The sequence below is a fragment of the Colias philodice genome, chromosome 2, assembly GCF_061535455.1.
Source record: "Colias philodice isolate Cphi_HAF_F1 chromosome 2, ilColPhil1 Martin Lab GWU primary, whole genome shotgun sequence".
NCBI lineage: Eukaryota > Metazoa > Arthropoda > Insecta > Lepidoptera > Pieridae > Colias > Colias philodice.
Window position 1 is genome coordinate 1667882 of NC_143087.1, and position 19815 is coordinate 1687696.

The following is a 19815-nucleotide window of genomic DNA, read 5'->3' on the forward strand; positions in this document are numbered from 1 at the left end:
CTCGAGAGAACTCGGGCACAATAATTATAGTTCACTTTACAATACCCATTAGGTAACTATCTCGGTTGGCTGAAGTTTCTAAGCAATAGAATATTATGGAAGGAATATTCGACTACCCGATACGAGTGTCAAGTTTTAATTTACATTAGTGAGTCTGCAAGGAATTTGCGATACATTGAGTGTGTTCGTACTGAGCGGCAATCGTGCGGCTTTTGTGGTTATAAACTCAAACATTTATCTATTCAACAACAGTTGAGAAATGCTATTGAAGCGTCAAAATGAATAAAAAGAATGAATTGATGTGTTTACATTGAAAAATATAATAAACAACTTATTTGAGTCATGTAAGTTTTAACTATTTTTACCATAGAGCTTTAGTTTCTGTTATCTGTGATTTTTAAAGTCAAAGTACATTTGAAAATTTCACTTTATCTTCTTGGTAATTAACATTGCATAGTATGATAAATTTTCTTAATTTAGAAAAACGCTAAAAAACTAAAAGAAAAATAAATTAAGCTATATCGATGATCAAGGATGTGTTTCATTCACATTTAAATCATAAATGGATAAGAAAAATAATGTTTCTTAAATATGAATGTACGTATACTTAGCATTAAAATTTAAACTAGGAGCAACTAAAATCAAAGTCAAAGATTTGAACTCATCGCAAACATTTATCACAAGTTTGATTGCTTTGAGTTGTCAAGTTGACTGCATAAGTTTTTCCAAGATCTCAATATTGAAACTCAGCCTTAAGTTTTCGTTCGCGTTAATTATTTTTTGCATTAAACTTGATTAAGCTTTGACGTTGATCATCGCGTTAATTATAGTAGAGCCATTTTAATATTTAACCACACCCCGGACACTCCATACAAAATGATCGTTTTGACAGTCACACTGTAGACTCTGCAAATGTGTGTGTTAACGCTTTATGGTTGGCACATTTGTGACTAGCGTAAAAAAAAATTCGCGTTTTTCTGATGAAATACATCCGTAAACAGCACAATATCTAACTATTTTCTACGAAAAACGATAATCACAAATCCAAAATAATAAAATTACTTTGAGTCAATTTGATTAATGTTGTCAAACTTCGTTGCGTATCGTCCTTGCAGAAAAATATGGCCCATTTTATGTCTGATCGCGCGGGGGTGAGGTAAGTTTAATTTTGGCGGGAGGCGGAGAGTGTCCGTTCTGTAGCGTTTAGCTACTATTATGTATTCTGTGATTTAACGCAGCATTTGACAGTTCAACAAAATTCAACAACGTAACCTAGTAACGACGACATAGAATAATATAATATTTCGTTTTGTTAGAACTGTACATTTGCTTAACTTTTTTCAATTACGATTACATATTTTTAATAATAATGACCGATACAAGTAATTTAAAGATTTGATTTTACTGATAAACCATTCTAAACATAATAAACAATTTCTGATAATGAACTGACGTCGCGTCGCTACAATTTTGTGTCAATAAACCTTTTTTTCTTTTTAAATACCACAGACATATTCATATTGTATTTGAAGTGATCACATAGGTTATCCTATTTGGAAAATCTATTGAGAAAAAAATCAAATATACGCATTAACAGGCAGGCTGACAGATTTTTATATTATGATTGATTTTATATATTATATGACTGGTGACCCAGCTATGGTAATCTGAAAATAGGGCGAATCGACTTCCAAACTTTCCATCAAATGAAATAAGTTCTATATTTAATTGAAATTCCAATGAGGCAATTCTTAAAGCCAAAATTAATCTAATGCATGAAACTCTCGTAACGATAATAGGCCAATCACCAAGCAGTGGCATTAAAAATTATGAAGGATAATCTGAAACGGCGCATGAAGACGCGGTATGTTAATGTCGTATTTAAGTCCTAAGGCGGAATACTTAACAGAAGCTCACAGAAGTTTCAAATCTTCATCTTCAAGTTTAATATAGTTAGGGATTTGGAGATTGTATGTGGGTGTGCCGTAGGGTGAGCCCTGAGAATCTTTCGGCATTGATACTGGGAAATGTTTGTACTTATAGAGTTCGTATGTGGGCATGTTCGATTGTGTGTGTTAGTACGTTGCAGATTAGTGGAGTTTGGAAAATATAAAGTTTATGCGTGTGTTTGTTAGTGTTTGAAAATTCCCTTCTTGTTCTGGTATAATATATTTTTTTTTAATGTTTATTTAATTACAAAACGTGTAGTTGAAAGATTATAGCCAAAGTAATTAGGTAATTTTTGTATGATACACATGTTTTGTTCTTTTTTTAATTTTTTCTAATAAATCCTACTTGCGCATAATATTTAGAAGAATTTCTATTTCCAATTAAATTAGATCTATAACATAGATCCACGTTTGTACCATAAACTAAAACGATTTGCGTGACGTCATTTCAGTAGTAGGTATGTGATAAAAGTTTGATTACTAATTTAGTTTACTCCACAGTCGAAACTGGAAACTTTTATGATCTATATTTAAACATTTATTATGCATCGTATTTTTGACTTTATATTTACGTAGTAGCTGTTTAGTAATCTGTGGTAATAAGCTCAGGAGAAAGTATTAATATGCTTTATAAATAAAAGAGCGTGCGTGGAGAGTACAAGTGTCAAAAGTGAAACTTCTTTAGCAAGATTCAAAGATACCAAAATCCATGACGTGACGGTATTGCCATGATGCAACCTTGAAATTTTACACTCAACGCGCCTCAAGAAGTTTCACTTCAAAATAAAACGAAACTAAAATATACTACGATTTCTGAACCTCATTTAGAAACGTCGGTTAAAAAGGAACGAGTATGTGAAGCCATTTTAGACTATTTAAATGGCATTAGCAAACAGTAGTGTATCAAAAGGTAGAACAGTGTAAGATTTACAATACACTCGTGTTCCGGTGTGTGCAGAGCACTCGGCCGCGTGTGAACTCACATCTTCTATTGACATAATGAATAAATGATTAAGAAAATTTAGAGTTAGATAGAGATTTTCTTTAGTTTCTACGAGTGTAAATTCTTGAAAAGGTGTCGCAGTTAGGTTATAAAAGGATATGAAATGAATGTTGATAGTGCTCTTTTATATATATTATTATTATTTTTGTGCTAAGTATTTTCGTTGTTATAAATTTGTAGGGAAGTATGGAATAAATTCGATAACTAAAATCAACATTTTACGAAGGGCTAGGGCTCTACGGTTCTACGTAGGGCTCAGCTGTTCTACGGTGCGATACTACGCTTGATGCGTAGACTCTTAAGATCTCTCTTTACTTCCTCACAATTTCATAATTCTTTTGATATAATATAGCCGTGCATTCCAATTCAAAGTTCGCATTTCCAGAAGACAAATACTTCCAATTTCACTTTCACATAGTAGTGAATTTGAATGAGGGAGTCAAGCACGCTTAAGCATGAACTGGGCCAGTTCGCACCGGGGAAGGTTCCAGAAATCGGCATGATATGATTAGAAAGAAAGAAAGAAAGAAAATACATTTATTTGTACCGATGCACATTAATTTACATAAAAAATAAATAAAATTAACTTATAACTAGTTACAACGGCACAAAATGGATAATATCCACTCAGTGGTTTGAGAATCTAAGGACATATAAGACGCTTAGATTCTCCACTGATTTTCAGTGGACACCACATTGACAACTTGACAGTGGCAGTGTACATATTATGAAAAAATAAAAATAAAAGTAATTATGTATATAATATATAAGAATATAATATAGTAGATAGGAAACATATATATATATTATAAAGAATTATTACTTACATAACAGACAATAATACATTCTACAAGAAGATACAATACTAATACGCGATACATCATAATTATATTATTAATATAAAAAACAACTACAAATAGAATTATCACCAGAGCCGTACCGAGTCACGTGTTTGGAGCCCCGACCTCAGAACCTTTTTGTAAGCAGAGCAAATGGGACTTCAATTTGTTTTTGAAGCCCAATACATTGTTGCTATTGCGGATCGGTGGTGGCAAGTCATTCCAGCACTTAGAGGCACTAAATTTAAAGCTACCCCTAAATGCTGCAGTTCTGTGGAGGGGCACTTCCATCAGTACATTCCTGTACCGTGTTGAGTGACTCGTGTTTGACTCCGACAACCACTTTAGCTTTTTGTACAAATAGGCTGGTACTTTGTACTTAACTACGTTAAATAAAAGTGTAGCTAGATGTATTTGCCGTCGATACTCCATCTTTAAAGTGTTACTGCTGTTCAAATACGGGGTGACATGGGCTCGTGGTGGAATATTGTGGCAAAAGCGAGTGCAAGCATTTTGTACCCTCTGTATTATTTTTTTAGTTGATGCTAATAACCGGGGACCTATGACAGTGCTAGCATAATTAAATTTTGAGAGGATCAGCGATTCACATAATAGTTTTCGAACGTTTACATTAAGATAATTTCTTATTCTGTACAATAATTTAAGACGATAGAAACAATTTTTTGAAATATTAATTATGTGATTATGAAAACGTAAGGATTCGTCAAAGACTACACCTAAATTGCGTGCTTCCATAACCCTTTCTATTTGTTCTCCGCTTATTGACAAACATGGTTTTTGGCTTGCGATGGCATTAACTTGGCACCTGGTTCCTAAAATCATGTATTTACTTTTACTTGGGTTTAAAACGAGGCAGTTAGTTTTTGACCATGAAACAATATTATTTAGATCTTCTTGAAACTTTGTCAAGGCAACGTCCATCTCACTCACTTTAAAAGAAATGTATAATTGTATGTCATCAGCATATATATGATATTTACAATGTTTTATGACATTTGTGACATCCGCTGTGTACAAAATGAATAGCAGTGGACCGAGTATGGAGCCTTGCGGAACGCCTCTAGTAACCCGGACACTCTGAGAAGTACATGCATCATCTCCACCTATTTTAACGACCTGTGAGCGATTTGTAAGGTAACTTTCAAACCACATTACCGTGTTCGCATCAAACCCATAATATGTAAGTTTTGAGAGTAGCAACTTTATATTAATAGAATCAAAGGCACGTGAGTAATCTAATAAGACTAGTATGGTACCTTCTCCTTTATCTTGTGCCTCCAGTACGTTATCGACGACATCGATCAAAGCACTAGTGGTACTTCTATACTTCCTAAACCCAGATTGAAGGTTAGGTAAAATATCGTTGGACTCTAAGTACTTTCTAAGCTGGTCACAGACTATTTTCTCTAAGACCTTGGACAGGCACGGCAAAATACTAACCGGTCGTAAATCCTTGAAATGTACTGGGTTATTGTTTTTTGGCAGCGGTGTTACTAGTGCCTTACGCCAAAGATAAGGAAAGGTATTCGATGTGATGGAAGCGTTGAAAATCAAAGTCATTATATCAATGATGTATGGCAACAATAATTTCAGCATCTCTAGCGACATGCCATCACAGCCAACCGCGTTGGATTTCAAACTTCTGAAATGTTCTAAAACCTCTTTTTGTGAGACAGTTCTCAGAGAAAATTGCAAGTCTCCCTTCTTGTTCTGCATAAAGAAATCCACCGCGGAATCGGGTGCAGTGATGTCGCCAGGTACATCGAGAAAATGTCTATTAATTTCATCAGGTTTTCTAAGATGATCAGGTAACGCAGCATCATTCCCATTATTAACATTAACATTATTTTTTATAGTTTTCCAAAGGATCTTAGGATTACTCATATTAGTGTTAACAAAAGTATTAAAATAACAAGTTTTTTCGCGCTCCATAGCATCAATTACAACCCTTTTCAAATCTTTATAATACTCCTGGTGGGAGCTAATTTTCGAAACTTTATACTTGTAATGAGCTTCATCTCTTCGTTTCATTAACTGCTTAATATTGTATGTAACCCATGGATAGTTATGATTTTTTAGGTTTATTGTTTTAAACGGAGCAAACACGTCAAAAATAGAAATAACTAAGTCATCAAGGTTAGAAACAGATTTATTTACATCTTTTTGGTCTATAATAAGGTCCCAGTTAATCCCAGTCATAATATCTTTAAAAATAGATAAGTCAATATTCTTTAAAGGCCTATATATACTCTTTTTTGGTATGTGTTTTTCTACGACCAAACTAAATTCACATACTATAAATGAATGGTCACTGAGATTACTGATGTGATCGACAGTGACTTGTTCTGCAGAAATATCTGCACACACCAGATCAAGTAATGATTCATTATGCGTGGTAAAGTGCGTTGGTTCGTTGACAAATTGGGATAATTTAGTGAGTTCTAAAAATTCATTTAGGTTCCGATAGCCTAAAGATTTACTGTCACTATAATTTACGTTGAAGTCTCCTACAATAATTAAATGGTCAGCCCATGAGAAACTAACTACGGAATCGTAAAGAGCGTTAAAGAAGGTGTCGACAGAAAACCATGGGGGGCGATATCCAGTACCAATGACAATACTTTTACCCCTCACCTTGATTGCGACCCACATTTGCTCCACATCAGACCAACAAGGATGCTGTAAAGTTCGAAAATTTAGACTTTTTCTGATGTAGAAACCAACGCCTCCACCGCGACTGCGTATCTGCTGTGGACGTGGGGTATGTATTAGACGATATTCGGAGAATCTGGGAGCACGGCCCTCTTCTCCTTGTCTTAGCCAGGTCTCGTTCAACCCCAAAACATCAACGTTGTGTCGCTTAATAGCAATAAATAGCTCCTCATGTCCAGTTCCCAGTGAGCAAGCATTCAAGAAACCAATTATGAGATTTTTTCTAATAGGCATTGTTAATAATATGATATAATATAATACAATTCTCAAGCAAAATAATATAATGAAATAAATAAAATATTTCAATATAATAAATGGTATATAGATAAAAACGATCACAGTAATTTGTAAAGATATAGTATATATATGTATGAAAAAATAACGAGAAAAGGTTTCAATACAATATTTAAAGAAGTGTAAAAGCCCGCCACTGTCATGAAGTCTAAAATATATTACTTTTAACAAAAACAATATAAAATTTCCACAAACGATATTTATGGCTAGTGCATTTAATCTATATAATATTATAAATAACCGAACTAACTTTATATTATTATCCTCACAGTTTACATAATATGCAATGAAATAATTGTATACGAAATAATATAATATGTTCCGTGACCAATAAAAAAGAATATTATTAATAATAGTTCCTATAAAGTATGAAGTACCAACCGAGATACAACGTACATAATAAAATAAAATTTCATTCATTGAGTACACAGGAAATGTATTTAAATAGCATTGAGAGTAACTAACAATATTTGTTTTATAACTGTAAGCATCTAGATTTAAAAATATAAAAACTAAGAAATATCTACCTACAATATATTGCACTGCCATTAATATAACACAGACATAGCTAATTATGTGCATAAAAAATAAATGCATTATTTTTTTGAGAGAAGAGGAAAGAATGAACATAATGTAAAATAATAAAAACGCTGAGTAAGACTGGTTATTAAATTGAGTATTGATAAAAATATAACTAGACTTAAAATTAACACAATCTGCGAGATTACATAATACAAACAATATTATAAACAAAAAACCCTATCGATATCATCTTGTGATTTTATAGTAGTTTTTTCTGATTTACTATCTTTTCTGGCATAAATATTTCCGCCACGCGTCCAGATAAAACGCCAATTTTTTTCACCCCCGAGCCTTTCTCGTGCTATATAGAAAAGATTTCGATTTGCATATGTTAAATGCTCGTTTATATAAAATCGTCGCGGCTCGCCACCGACTCCCGTGCCAGCGGTATCCGCGCCGCGGCGCACGCGCGCCGCATGCAACAGTTCGTCGCGCAGGTGCCGGCGAGTCAGACGTACGACTATGGGCCGTGCGCGCGCCGTTCCGCCGTCGGTTTCCGCTTGCCGCCGCGTACCGCGTCTACGCACGTTTACTATGTCGCGCTCCTCGATAGATAAACCTATCTTTTGTGCTAAGGTTATAACAACGTGTAAGAGGTTCTCTCCGCTACTTTCATTTACGCCAGTAATCTCGACATCGTTAAGTAGGTTTTCCTGTTGTGATTCATTTAATTGCCTTTTTAATAAGTCTATAGACTCGAGATTTTCGCAGCACGGTTTACTTTCTAATTGCGATACCCGTTCCTCCAGGCCGTCGAGACGCGTACCGAAACTAGCTACCAATGTTGTTAGTCTAGACATCTCAAGTCTAAAGGTAGACAGCTCCGACCGCAATAGTTTTAATTCCCTTACAAGAGAAGGTGACCCCTGTTGTTGGGGGGGCTCGACATCCAGAAAAACATCGGCTTCTCGTTCAGGAGCAGATACCGTCTCCGCTGCTTTATTGGCTTTAGCTTTGCACGCTTTGCAGATCCACTTTGCATTCGAACGGGCATCTGGGCTACAACATGGCTTATGATACAGCGCGCAGCATTTATTGCATTTAGCGCCATCTGCCGACGCAAAAAATTTGCCGCATGCATTGCATTTATTAGCCATAATGGTATTGAATATTGATATTTGATTAAGAATAATTCAACCTTAATCCGACAGATGGCGAGAAAGGAAGCTTCGCAGTGCTTAGTTTAATTTTAATTATGATTCTTATATTTTCTATTACTTATATTCTATTTCGTTTGGCTCAACATACAGTGTTCATGAATTAATAATATATCACCAGCATTAGGACGAAAGGAAGAACACCAGGGATTAAAAGTGACTGTTATTTTAAAAGGATCAGCTGTTCGGATGGACACGTAAGATCAGCTGTTCGTCAGCTGTTTACTTAGAGTACTCACAGTTATGTTTAAGCACTAAAAACAACCAAGATAACTTTTTATTTGAACAATTAGGTCATATAAGTTCACTTTTATTCACTTTTAACTTTTAAAACTTAATTAAAATATTTTTAATAATTAAAAATGTATGAGAACAAACTATCACTGCAACTGTCAACTGTCAACTCTGATTGACAGATAGATAGATGTTGAATTTATATTTTTGGTTTTATGGCATTCAAAATGCTTTATAAATATAAATTTATAAAGAATAGAAAAAATTCGATCACGAGGCGGGACTCGAACCCGCATCCTTCGCGCCATTCCGGGGCGGATGCCTCACCAACTCAGCCACTCGTGACCCGCCCGAGTGATCGAATTTATTCTATTCTTTTTTAGTTTTATGTGTCTGAAGGGACACACCGCGCGCCATCTATTGAGATGATTAACAACCATTTCAACCAATATGAAGCACTTTTCAGTGAATACAATATTGTAACGATGGAACACGACCTTTTTTTTTGTTGAATTTATATTTTTGGTTTTATGGCATTCAAAATGCTTTATAAATATAAATTTTTATTTTTTCTATTCTTTATAAATTTATATTTATAAAGCATTTTGAATGCCATAAAACCAAAAATATAAATTCAACAAAAAAAAAGGTCGTGTTCCATCGTTACAATATTGTATTCACTGAAAAGTGCTTCATATTGGTTGAAATGGTTGTTAATCATCTCAATAGATGGCGCGCGGTGTGTCCCTTCAGACACATAAAACTAAAAAAGAATAGAATAAATTCGATCACTCGGGCGGGTCACGAGTGGCTGAGTTGGTGAGGCATCCGCCCCGGAATGGCGCGAAGGATGCGGGTTCGAGTCCCGCCTCGTGATCGAATTTTTTCTATTCTTTATAAATTTATATAGATAGATAGATCTTAGCATGCGAGTGCCACTGTGTTTCATTCGATGAATCAGCTGGAGGCCCGTGTGCTTTTCCTTACCCTTGCTTCTCTTTGCTTTATTCCCTCGTCAATTCTTTCCTGATAGTCATTTCCCATAGCTTTACATTCGGCAATTTGTAGAGGCGAAATGTCTGCAAATGAACGACTCTGCAAATGTTTGGCCGCCTAGACCATCAACCAAGTCACATAAATAGCGCATTCTCAAGTCCCTCCCTTACAACATATACACAAAATAAAGTTAGGTACATTTTATAGCCACGTATGACCAAGCATGCACGTGGCCCAGGTGCAAGCCGGTCTCAAATAAATTGCCCTCAACGGTAAAACAACGAAACTGCCGAGACATGTTACACTTAAACCGGGCTAAGAACATTGCTATTTATTTTCTACTTAATATTTATATACAAGTGGAAATTTAGGAAGTGTAGCTATTTATATGAAGTTTCTTGCCGGTTTTTCTCCATACTTTTCGAATCGGTGGTAAATGTTAAAAATATGACGATTCAAAAGTGCTTCTGGAAGAAGTCTAATTGAATAAAAACATGTTTGAGTTCATTTCTTGAGTTGAAGTTGTAAGTGTTGTGGATATGGTACCTAATATGTCGATGTCTTGTGATGTTATAATAAAAAGGGTCATAAGGCTTACAAGTACATTCTAACTTATCCATCCCGGTATGAAATGTTATTTGTATCTGGATATTATTTGTTTGGATAAAATGTTATTCTTATTATTTTTAATACGCTATAGAATCGTTCTAACGTTGACGTACTTATAGTAGGTACGTCAACGATAGGTACTAACAAATGTAATGAATCAAAAACTAACAAAAATATTTTACGAAACCTATATTTAGATCAATCGAATATCCCGATATAGAATAAAATTTTCCATTCATCTATCTTCGTCTACCGTCGATAAAAGAATATTCGTACAAAAAGTTGAACTGGGATAGCTTCATCGAGCACTCATCGGAACTGAGATTGGAAGGACTTGTCAAAAGTTACCAGATATAGGCTGAGGGGGTTTAGGCTGGTTGTTGACGAACGTTTTTTCTCCATACTTTTAACGAACGGTAGTGGCGTTGAATCGCTCTGGGGATGTTAAACTTAAACCGTCACAAATGATACGATGCCACGAATGAAACCGATAATAAGAAAATAAGGTTTTTGTTTAAAAAAGACTGTATGAACAAAAATATACATTGTATATTTATTATTAAATATCCATTAAACGATAATGTGTAAGTAATTTGAAAGGGAAAGTCCTTAATCTATACTTAATATAATAATATTATAAAGCTGAGTTTGTTTGTTTGTTTGAACGCGCTAATCTCAGGAACTACTGGTCCAATTTGAAAAATTATTTCGGTGTTAGATAGCCCATTCATCAAGGAAGGCTATATATCATCACGCTACGACCAACAGCACCGGAGCCACGCAGGTGAAACCGCGGAGCGCAGCTAGTGACAACTAATTTTTTATATGAAATCTAATCATTACCAAATACCTCGCCAAACAAACTAATTTTTAGAAACGTTCGTCGCTATCCAGCCTAAGTCTATGCAATTTTTTTTCGGACTGCATATTTTTGGGCATGGCTCTCAGCCAGGCGATCCTCGTGTCCGTGACATGGCAATACCATTCGTGTGATTCAGGCTATCGTTTGCATGCGAACCATAACTTCTTGTAACGCTCATATCTGCATAAAACTCGCACATTTTATTGGCCGTGATATTTATTTTAAGTACGTATTGCGCATGGAAGTGACAATATTGCTCATATTTGTGCGCTCACGAATTTTTCAACTATTTTGATTAACTACCGTATATAATTATAGGCTTTTTATTCGTTGTACGAAAACAAATTTCGTCGCGACTTCCAGGAAGTGGATAATTATTGTCAAAATTTTCCCTCGGGAATTGGGAAGATGTTTTCTTTGACATTATGTATATTTTATCGATGTTGTGATTAAAAGCAGCTTTTCTTTGAAGATATCGTCGATAATTTTGTTTAACTACATAATCGTAACACAATTTTCTTTCTCATTTAGTGCTAAAAAATGGTATCCTCTAACAATCTCATTCGAGCACTTTACAAAGCTCGTTTTCATATGTGTGACCTGATGCTTCTCGCTCATAAAAAACAGAACTAAAGCCCTCTCTACACTGCGCAAAAAGTAAAAAACTGTATCGCTGTTCACTTGCCGTTACAGCTAAACGGCCCATTAACATGTTAAGTGGATTAACTGTGATCAATAATCTCCATTCATTTAAACTAGTGAGATTTTCACTTTTGTTCCCTTCGTGTGCGAGGTTGTTTAGGTTTTCGACCTAATAGTTGACATTAGGAGAGGGTAAAGGTGCGTGTAGAATGTTGTTGCGACTTTTCTCTTCTTTCGTTTTGTCTTAGCTTTTATTATTTTTATTCGCGTAGGAATGGACATGTATATATTATTTATGATAATGTTTATTTTTAGCTATGTAAAATTATGGTACTAGAAAATCGATCTTGATTGTTCATGAATTCCTATTTAATGGTTTCTATAATCGAGCTGATTAAGTAACAATGAAAAAATTTCTTTGACTATATATTTATTTTTATTTTAACCACACGTTCTTTCTCGTATACTTACAACATACAATATCCAGAAAACAGCCGCGTACCAAATCGAGGCTACGTCACAATAAAAGTAGATAAATAGAGTCGCAGCAGTCGCGAATTCCTTCCCCCATTGTGACATTCACCTTACTGTCATTTGTGCCTGTAATAGATGTACTTCCGTCGTGTAGCGACTCCATTGTACTTGGGAATCTAATTTATTTCTCTGAATAGACTGAACCCTTTACATAATACGCTCATTACCGTCCAGGGCTGTTATATGTTGACAATCAAAAGTTACAGCCTTTTTTATCATCGATTCGGAAGGGACAATGTCTTTGATATATTTGAGTGTCGTGTCATTTTGTTAATAATTGTCTGGTTCAAATACTTAGTGTTTTGATATGAGATTTATCGGATAAAGCTGAAAAATAAATTAAAGGAGATTTACTACGCGTTCACGTTACTGCGCAAAAAAACGGCATTCATACTTAAAAAAAAGTTACCATTTCGCAAATGATACGTTTCGAATAAAAAGGAATATCTAACATATTACTTAATAATCATTTATTGGGTTTGACAGTACTGGTTAAGGATGTATTGTTGTTTGCGACTAAATCGCAAACGAGATTGTGCCTGCCCTGCTTTATTTTGAATTATGAGTCCGTCGCTCCATTATGAGGAATTCTCACCTACCTCATGATATAATATCAAACACAAGTAGTGTAATGTATGAACTTCTTAATCCTATTTCATTAACGCTTCGAAAATAAATCTAATTTAATAAATAACAGGTATTATTAAGTTCTCAATTTTTCTCTTAAAAAATACATAATTTTTTTTGGAAAAACATGTTCTCAGAGCAACGAACCAAATTTTGAACATGACAATATCTTGTATCATTGTATGATTTGTATAATTCCGAGTTTTTTATGTAATTGAACAAACTTCCAAAAACAGCAACACTGATTTCCCGATCTTTTCTTTCAACCTAAACTTTTCCAATGTTTACAGTATGCTTAAATTATGTCTATCGAGTTAAGCACGATGGAACCAATCAATACCCTATTTTACTACCCGCAGTTGAAAGGTGAGTCAACAATGAGCGTTATATCCATCACTTTAATTGCTTACTTACCTTTCCTTAATTCAATAGAGGCATCAATATTGAAATAGTCCATTTTGATTATACAATTGTGGTTGCTTTGATTTCGTGGAGCGTGTTTGTAAATTGGTTCAAGAATAAATAAATACAAAATTTTATCGATATGTATCCGATCGTTTTTCCTTGAATAGGTATTACTTATTATAATTGTGAAATTATAATTCTGTGCAATTAGTTTTTAAGTTCTTTCTTTTTTTAGCTTTTTTATGTGTTTTTTTTTGTTATATTGTGTGGCATATCGTTAAATGACAATAAAGTTCTTTCTTTCTTCTTTCTTTCACCATCATAGATATAGATTATTCCATTTTCAATACAGGACATTATATAATCCAGTTTTTATTCTAAAAAGATAATAACAGTTTCCATCCACTGCGCCAATGGTCATCAAAATAGAGATTGCACCCGCATGGCAAACGCGTCGATAAATTACAGCTCATAGCCGAGTTGGTTATTGCGACCACAAAACGCTAATATTTACTCAGCTGCTCTTCGATATATAACGTATTATTAGCTTCTCGAGGTCTGTTGCCATCTCTAGCTATGCTATCTTTGTTGGTATTGCAAAGAATACGGATATGTTAACTATTATTCTATGGTAAGTGGATTTGTCCTGATGTTTTAAGCGTTCGAATAATGATTGAAGTGATTGCTGGTAAACTAATTGCGCTTTATGGGTTGGATCATATTATGAAACTTTAAATTTCTAAGGCTCAGTAATATTTATGTATGCTGATGTGGGCTGCTGGACGTTAATTAGTAACCAATGAACTGACAGACTTGGAACTCTGGCGGTGCTGCAGGATCTTTACCTTGTAGTTTCTTGTAAAATACATTGTGATCTCTAATTATAGACGTAGTTCAACTGCTCCGTTAACCATTTTTCCTGGTCTTGTATTCAATTAGCAATGTACGAGTAAGAGATTAAGTCCGATTGACGTCACTTTAAAAGGAACAGTTTCCAATTGGAATTAGGTCAATGGAGAAGTGTTTAGAAGTTATAGCTGCACCATGGGTGGATTCCTTAATCTCCCTTACTAATGATACGGCTTAAGTCGGCTCCTGTCATTGTTTGGGATGCTGTGCATACACTCCGACACATGTATCGGTGAAGACCGAAATCCGCACCAATTAAGGGATGTATGTAAGATGGTATGGTGAGCTGCTTGATTGAAATTGGAAGTGACTCGCGATAAGATCTGTGTTCGGATCAGAAGGATTACATATATAATTGATTAATGATGTCAGTTGTTAATTTTAATTAGATCCTAGTTAAGGAAGGCAGGTGCTTCTTTGGGCATATTTCTATATGTGAATCCATACTAATATTATAAATGCGAAAGTAACTCTGTCTGTCTGTCTGTTACTCAATCACGCCTAAACTACTAAACCAATTTTCATGAAATTTGGTATGGAGATATTTTGATACCCGAGAAAGGACATAGGCTACTTTTTATCCCGGGAAAATGACGCAATCCCGGAAATCCCACGGGAACGGGAACTATGCGGGTTTTTCTTTGACTGCGCGGGCGAAGCCGCGGGCGGAAACCTAGTAGTATTATACGTTCAAGTGTATTGTCATCAAAATTTGTAATGACATAAAACAACGGCTTTTATGACGATTTTAAATTTGCCGTTAATTGGCTATTAATGTTCCTTTATCAGCAGAAGACCGTAGTCATCAAAGGTTCATACTGTGAAGAGATACTTACATAGTAAAATTCGCCGTGTTCATCAGGTCTTTCCTATCAAGACCTGATGAACTTCTTGGTAGAAGTAGATTCATCATCATTATCAGCCCATATACGTTCCCACTGCTGGGACACGGGCCTCCTATGAGGGTACAGGCCATAATCCACCACGCTGGCCAAGTGCGGGTTGGCGGATGACACATGTCGTCGAACTTTTGATTCTTCGACATGTCGGTTTCCTCACGATGTTTACCTTCACCGTTCGAGCAGTGGTGATGTTACAACATGCGCAAATAAATTGAAAAATCAATTGATTTCCTGCGCGCTCGCCTGGTCTCGAACCCCGGACTTATCGATTCGAAGTCCGAGGTCTCACCACTGAGCCACCACTGCTCCCAGAAGTAGATTATAAAACATATTTTATTTCCACATGCGTTATACTGAAAAACAAGTCATAAATGACAATAGCGTATACAAAGCTGGCGCCTCGCCACACGTTATAAAATAAATTCCCTTATATAAGGGCTTTTTATCTGGTGGAATGCCGTCACCTTTGTTATGACGCATGTGTCGGCGTGCGTCATATAAATAATTCTTATGTTTTCTAGTTTCCCTCGTTGGAGTTATGGCTATAGGGTATTGTTATAACGGTAGTAGTAGCCTTTTGTGGCGTATATACAGGAATAAAGAGTTTAAATCGAGCTTTTTCATGGAATCAAAATTTATCTATTTATGTTGTACTGTGCTGGTGTTGTTAATGTTGGTGAAGATGCAAAGAGAGGAAGCAAGGCAGAATAAGATGACTAACCTAATAAAATTAAAAACAAATCCGGAAGAACATAGCTTATGGTCAAATAGCATTGGGAACCAATACAAGAACTAATATTAATAAAATCAAATAAATAAGTTTTACGAATGATAACTCGCATTACATTTGAAATGTCAAGTATTTTGATGTGAAAATACCTTTAATATAATTATATCCTATACTCATGTTACAAAAAAAACGGTTTTATTAAAACATCCTTATCCTGCTTTTATCCTGCCTACAACAACTCCCGTACTCATAGTAATATAATATCCTTAAAAATATCAAGGAATCCGGAATTGAAATATCAAATACGCAAACAATTAACTGGCTTATTAAATTCTATTTTCATGCTATTACAGAGCAAATGCGGCAAATGATATTTGCTAAGTGAATCTCCCGGACCGGCCTAAGTAAACACACATTGCCCGATGGAGTAGTAACTTGGATAGTTTGTGACCTAAGATACACCTGGTGGTAAGTAAATCGTGCTATTGTGGGCGATGTTAAAATAAAAATGGAATTTGTTAAGTATTGTTTGAATAGCTTTATCTAATGGCATTTTTAATGAAAGAATACTTAATGCTGTAGGTATTAAAAACAGAAAGTAAATATATCTGAAGTTAATATCAAATCTTGAGAATAGAGGCTTTACCATATAAGAGCGATTGCTTCTAATGCCTACATAGAAAAAAATAAAAGGTATAACGCACGAATTCTTCTTCCATAATGAACATTTTTATGTATACGGTGAGAAAATTTATCCAGTATAATGTGTATAAGTCAATAAGTGCTGGCGTGATATAAATAATATAACAGCGTAAATTTGGTCTAGAATTGTGAATCTACTTGTATACAAAATCGAAATAACAAATGTATTACTATACCTGTACTCAATTATTGTGTAAAAATACGACTTCGATACAGCATTATTCTTTGACTATATTTATGGTTTGCACTGTACGGCTGTACCTTTCTATATTCCCCGGGGGACCGAGTGTTTTCTATAATAACTTCGTATTACTCGGTAAGTAATGAAAATTGCAAAATCACTGTATGTTATTGAACTGTACAGATCCTATTTCACCGCTTTGTACATGTGTGTGTGAATATATGTGAGAATGTGTGTGTGAGTGTATATGACTCGCTAGTAAAACATTCTGAGCTTCTTGTTTAAGGAAAAATGAATGAATTTTATATATCAAATAGCTAGCTTTCCGCCCGCGGCTTCGTACGCGTAGTCAAAGGAAATTCCCATGGGAATGGCATGTTTCACCCCGGTAAAAAGTATATGTCACTTCTAGCCTCCAGACAAAAAAATCAAATTATAAAATCGCTCTGTTTCAACGTAGCAGAAAAACAAACATATTTTTGTATTTATAATCTTAGATTTTATAATATAGTAAATTCGAGACCGATTTTTATGTTTTTGAATTATCATTATGACTGAAAATGAACAATAGAAATAACTTTCTGAAACTGTAAGCAAAGTCTGTGTATCCTTCACGGTTCAAGAATTAAATGCAATTTATAACAGTTCTAGATTAATTCTGAAAAGATTTACATTTTGGTTGTCTTAATTTTTTTATATTGTTTATTAGAACAGTATCGTTAGTAATTTTTTAATTTACACTATTTTTTTTGTTATACACTTATTTTGAGGGTAATTTAATATACTTAAAGTAACATGTAAAAAACGTGGTTGTATTTGTGATGGCAGTCCTCTTAAACGGCTCCACCGAATGTTATGGACTTCTTTTATATTTCAAATGCGTAATTGGGTAGAATATTCATACTACTGTGTGAAAGATTTGTCTTTAAATAATTCTATTTAAACAAGATCCTTAATTGTCATCATAGTCACCATAATATGACACTAACAGTCTTAAACAGAGTAGGTATAAATTAGTAGAGGCCACTGAACACATTATAATTCAAAGGTTTTGTACCTTCGTAAATCTAACACAACCGCTATGTGTCTTACCTCAGCCCACGCAACTTTGTATTATTTTAATAGTTAATTAATTCACACTGGAATAGCCTAACTTGACCCTATGGTTTTGAGGTATCTCTACAAGAGATTCCGTGAAAATGTCATGTGTAGGTTAACCGATGTGTTCTCGGACTTTTGGGGTCAATAATATACCATTTTAATCATGATCATTGATAAGAAAAATTTAAACGTGTTTAATTTTGAACACCAAACGACTATAAATCTAAACACATGTAAGTAATGCTTCTGAATTTTAATAATCTGTGGGAATACCTATGCTTACAAATCACAACTAATAACGATCTCTTAAGTGGATAATACACATTATCCACTTAAAGGTAACATTTAAATTCAATTAATTATTATTGGAGTTGTTCCCTTCAAAATGCATGCAGTGTAGTTATTCCCATTACATGAATATTTTGTTAATTATATGCTACGATATTATTATAATAAGATATAGCTATATGAATATGCCCTAATTAGATGTTACTAAGATGAAATATATACAGCGGCTAATTAGCAATATTATCAAGGATATTAACAATGATAATTGATAACATTTTTGTTTTACTACTACTATTTAAATCTGTAACTCTGCGTCAGCTTTTTACTTATTTATATTGCAAAATAGATTATTTTATCCTAAAAATTGTTTAGATTATCCTGGGTTAGTTCATAGTTGTCAGTCAATCAAACTAGTCCCTATTTCATAGCCTTTTACTATGTCTCAATATTGATCTGGCGTCAGCTTTCTACCACACATAGTTTTTAAGTTTGCAAGTATCCATACTTCCTTATAAGCCAAAACAAATCATCACATATACAACAAGGTGTTAAACTATCATGTCCCTATAGCTCACTGTTATCAATATTTCCTCACCACAATACTCTGATTACAGGAATATAAATAAATAAATAAATAAATAAATATTATAGGACATTATTACACAAATCGACCTAGTCCCACAGTAAGCTCAATTAAGGCTTGTGTTGTGGGTACTAGGCGACGATAAATATAATATTTGATAAATACATATATAGATAATAACACCCAGACCCAAGAACAAATAATTGAGTTCATCACACAAATATTTGCCCTGACCGGGGATCGAACCCGGGACCGTCGGCTCAGTAGGCAGTTACTTTACCACTGCGCCAACCGCGTCGTCATATAGCCAGATATAGCCAGATATAGCAATATAGCCAGAACCATCGTAAAGAAGCGAACTCCTGACGCCAACAGTTTTATCGTCGCTCACGATAAACTGCCTCTGGTATTGTCAAACAGATATCGTAAATAGAGATTCGGATTTATAAAACAAACGAATCGGAAATAACTGGCCGTGTGGAAATCTTAAAATATCCAAGAGAAATGGTAAGTTTATGATCGGTTCGTGTGAATATGCAAATGTTGTTCGAAATAATATTCTGTTACACTTCGCATTTAAAAATACATTGTATTAGAAAGTATTTAATTCATATTAAAAAAATCCCAAGATAGAAGAGAGAGTGTGTGCCGAGCACACGTGTCAGAAGTGAAACTTCTTTGGCAAGATTCAAGGGTATCAAAATCGTCGCCTTACTCCATGACGTGACGGTATTGCCCTGACGTGACCTTTAAATATTTACTCTCAACATGCTAAAAGAAGTTTACTTCAAAAACAAGTTTAAATATGTTATATTTTGCTTTTGTTTGATTAACCCATTGACCACCGTAAGGCCCGATCGGGGCGCGACACAATAGATTTTCTATTGTGTCTGTGATTCCGAGGACTGATGGATTAAACTCGAATTGAATTTCTTTCATGAGCTATATACCTT

The 19815-nt window shown here is 34.6% G+C and overlaps 1 protein-coding gene and 1 long non-coding RNA gene across 2 annotated transcripts; one reads left to right on the forward strand and one right to left on the reverse strand.

Moving 5' to 3' along the window:
- Positions 1-7477: 7477 nt before the first annotated feature.
- LOC149490172 (uncharacterized) lies at positions 7478-8955 on the reverse strand. Its single transcript, XM_089701112.1, has one exon. The coding sequence runs from the start codon at positions 8495-8497 to the stop codon at positions 7562-7564; it is 936 nt and encodes a 311-aa protein (XP_089557238.1). The 5' UTR covers positions 8498-8955; the 3' UTR covers positions 7478-7561.
- A 4842-nt stretch (positions 8956-13797) lies between these two features.
- Positions 13798-19364, forward strand: LOC149490173 (uncharacterized). Its single transcript, XR_016317602.1, has 3 exons — positions 13798-14097; positions 16361-16475; positions 19190-19364. It is a non-coding gene; the product is annotated as an uncharacterized LOC149490173 (long non-coding RNA).
- Positions 19365-19815: the final 451 nt, after the last annotated feature.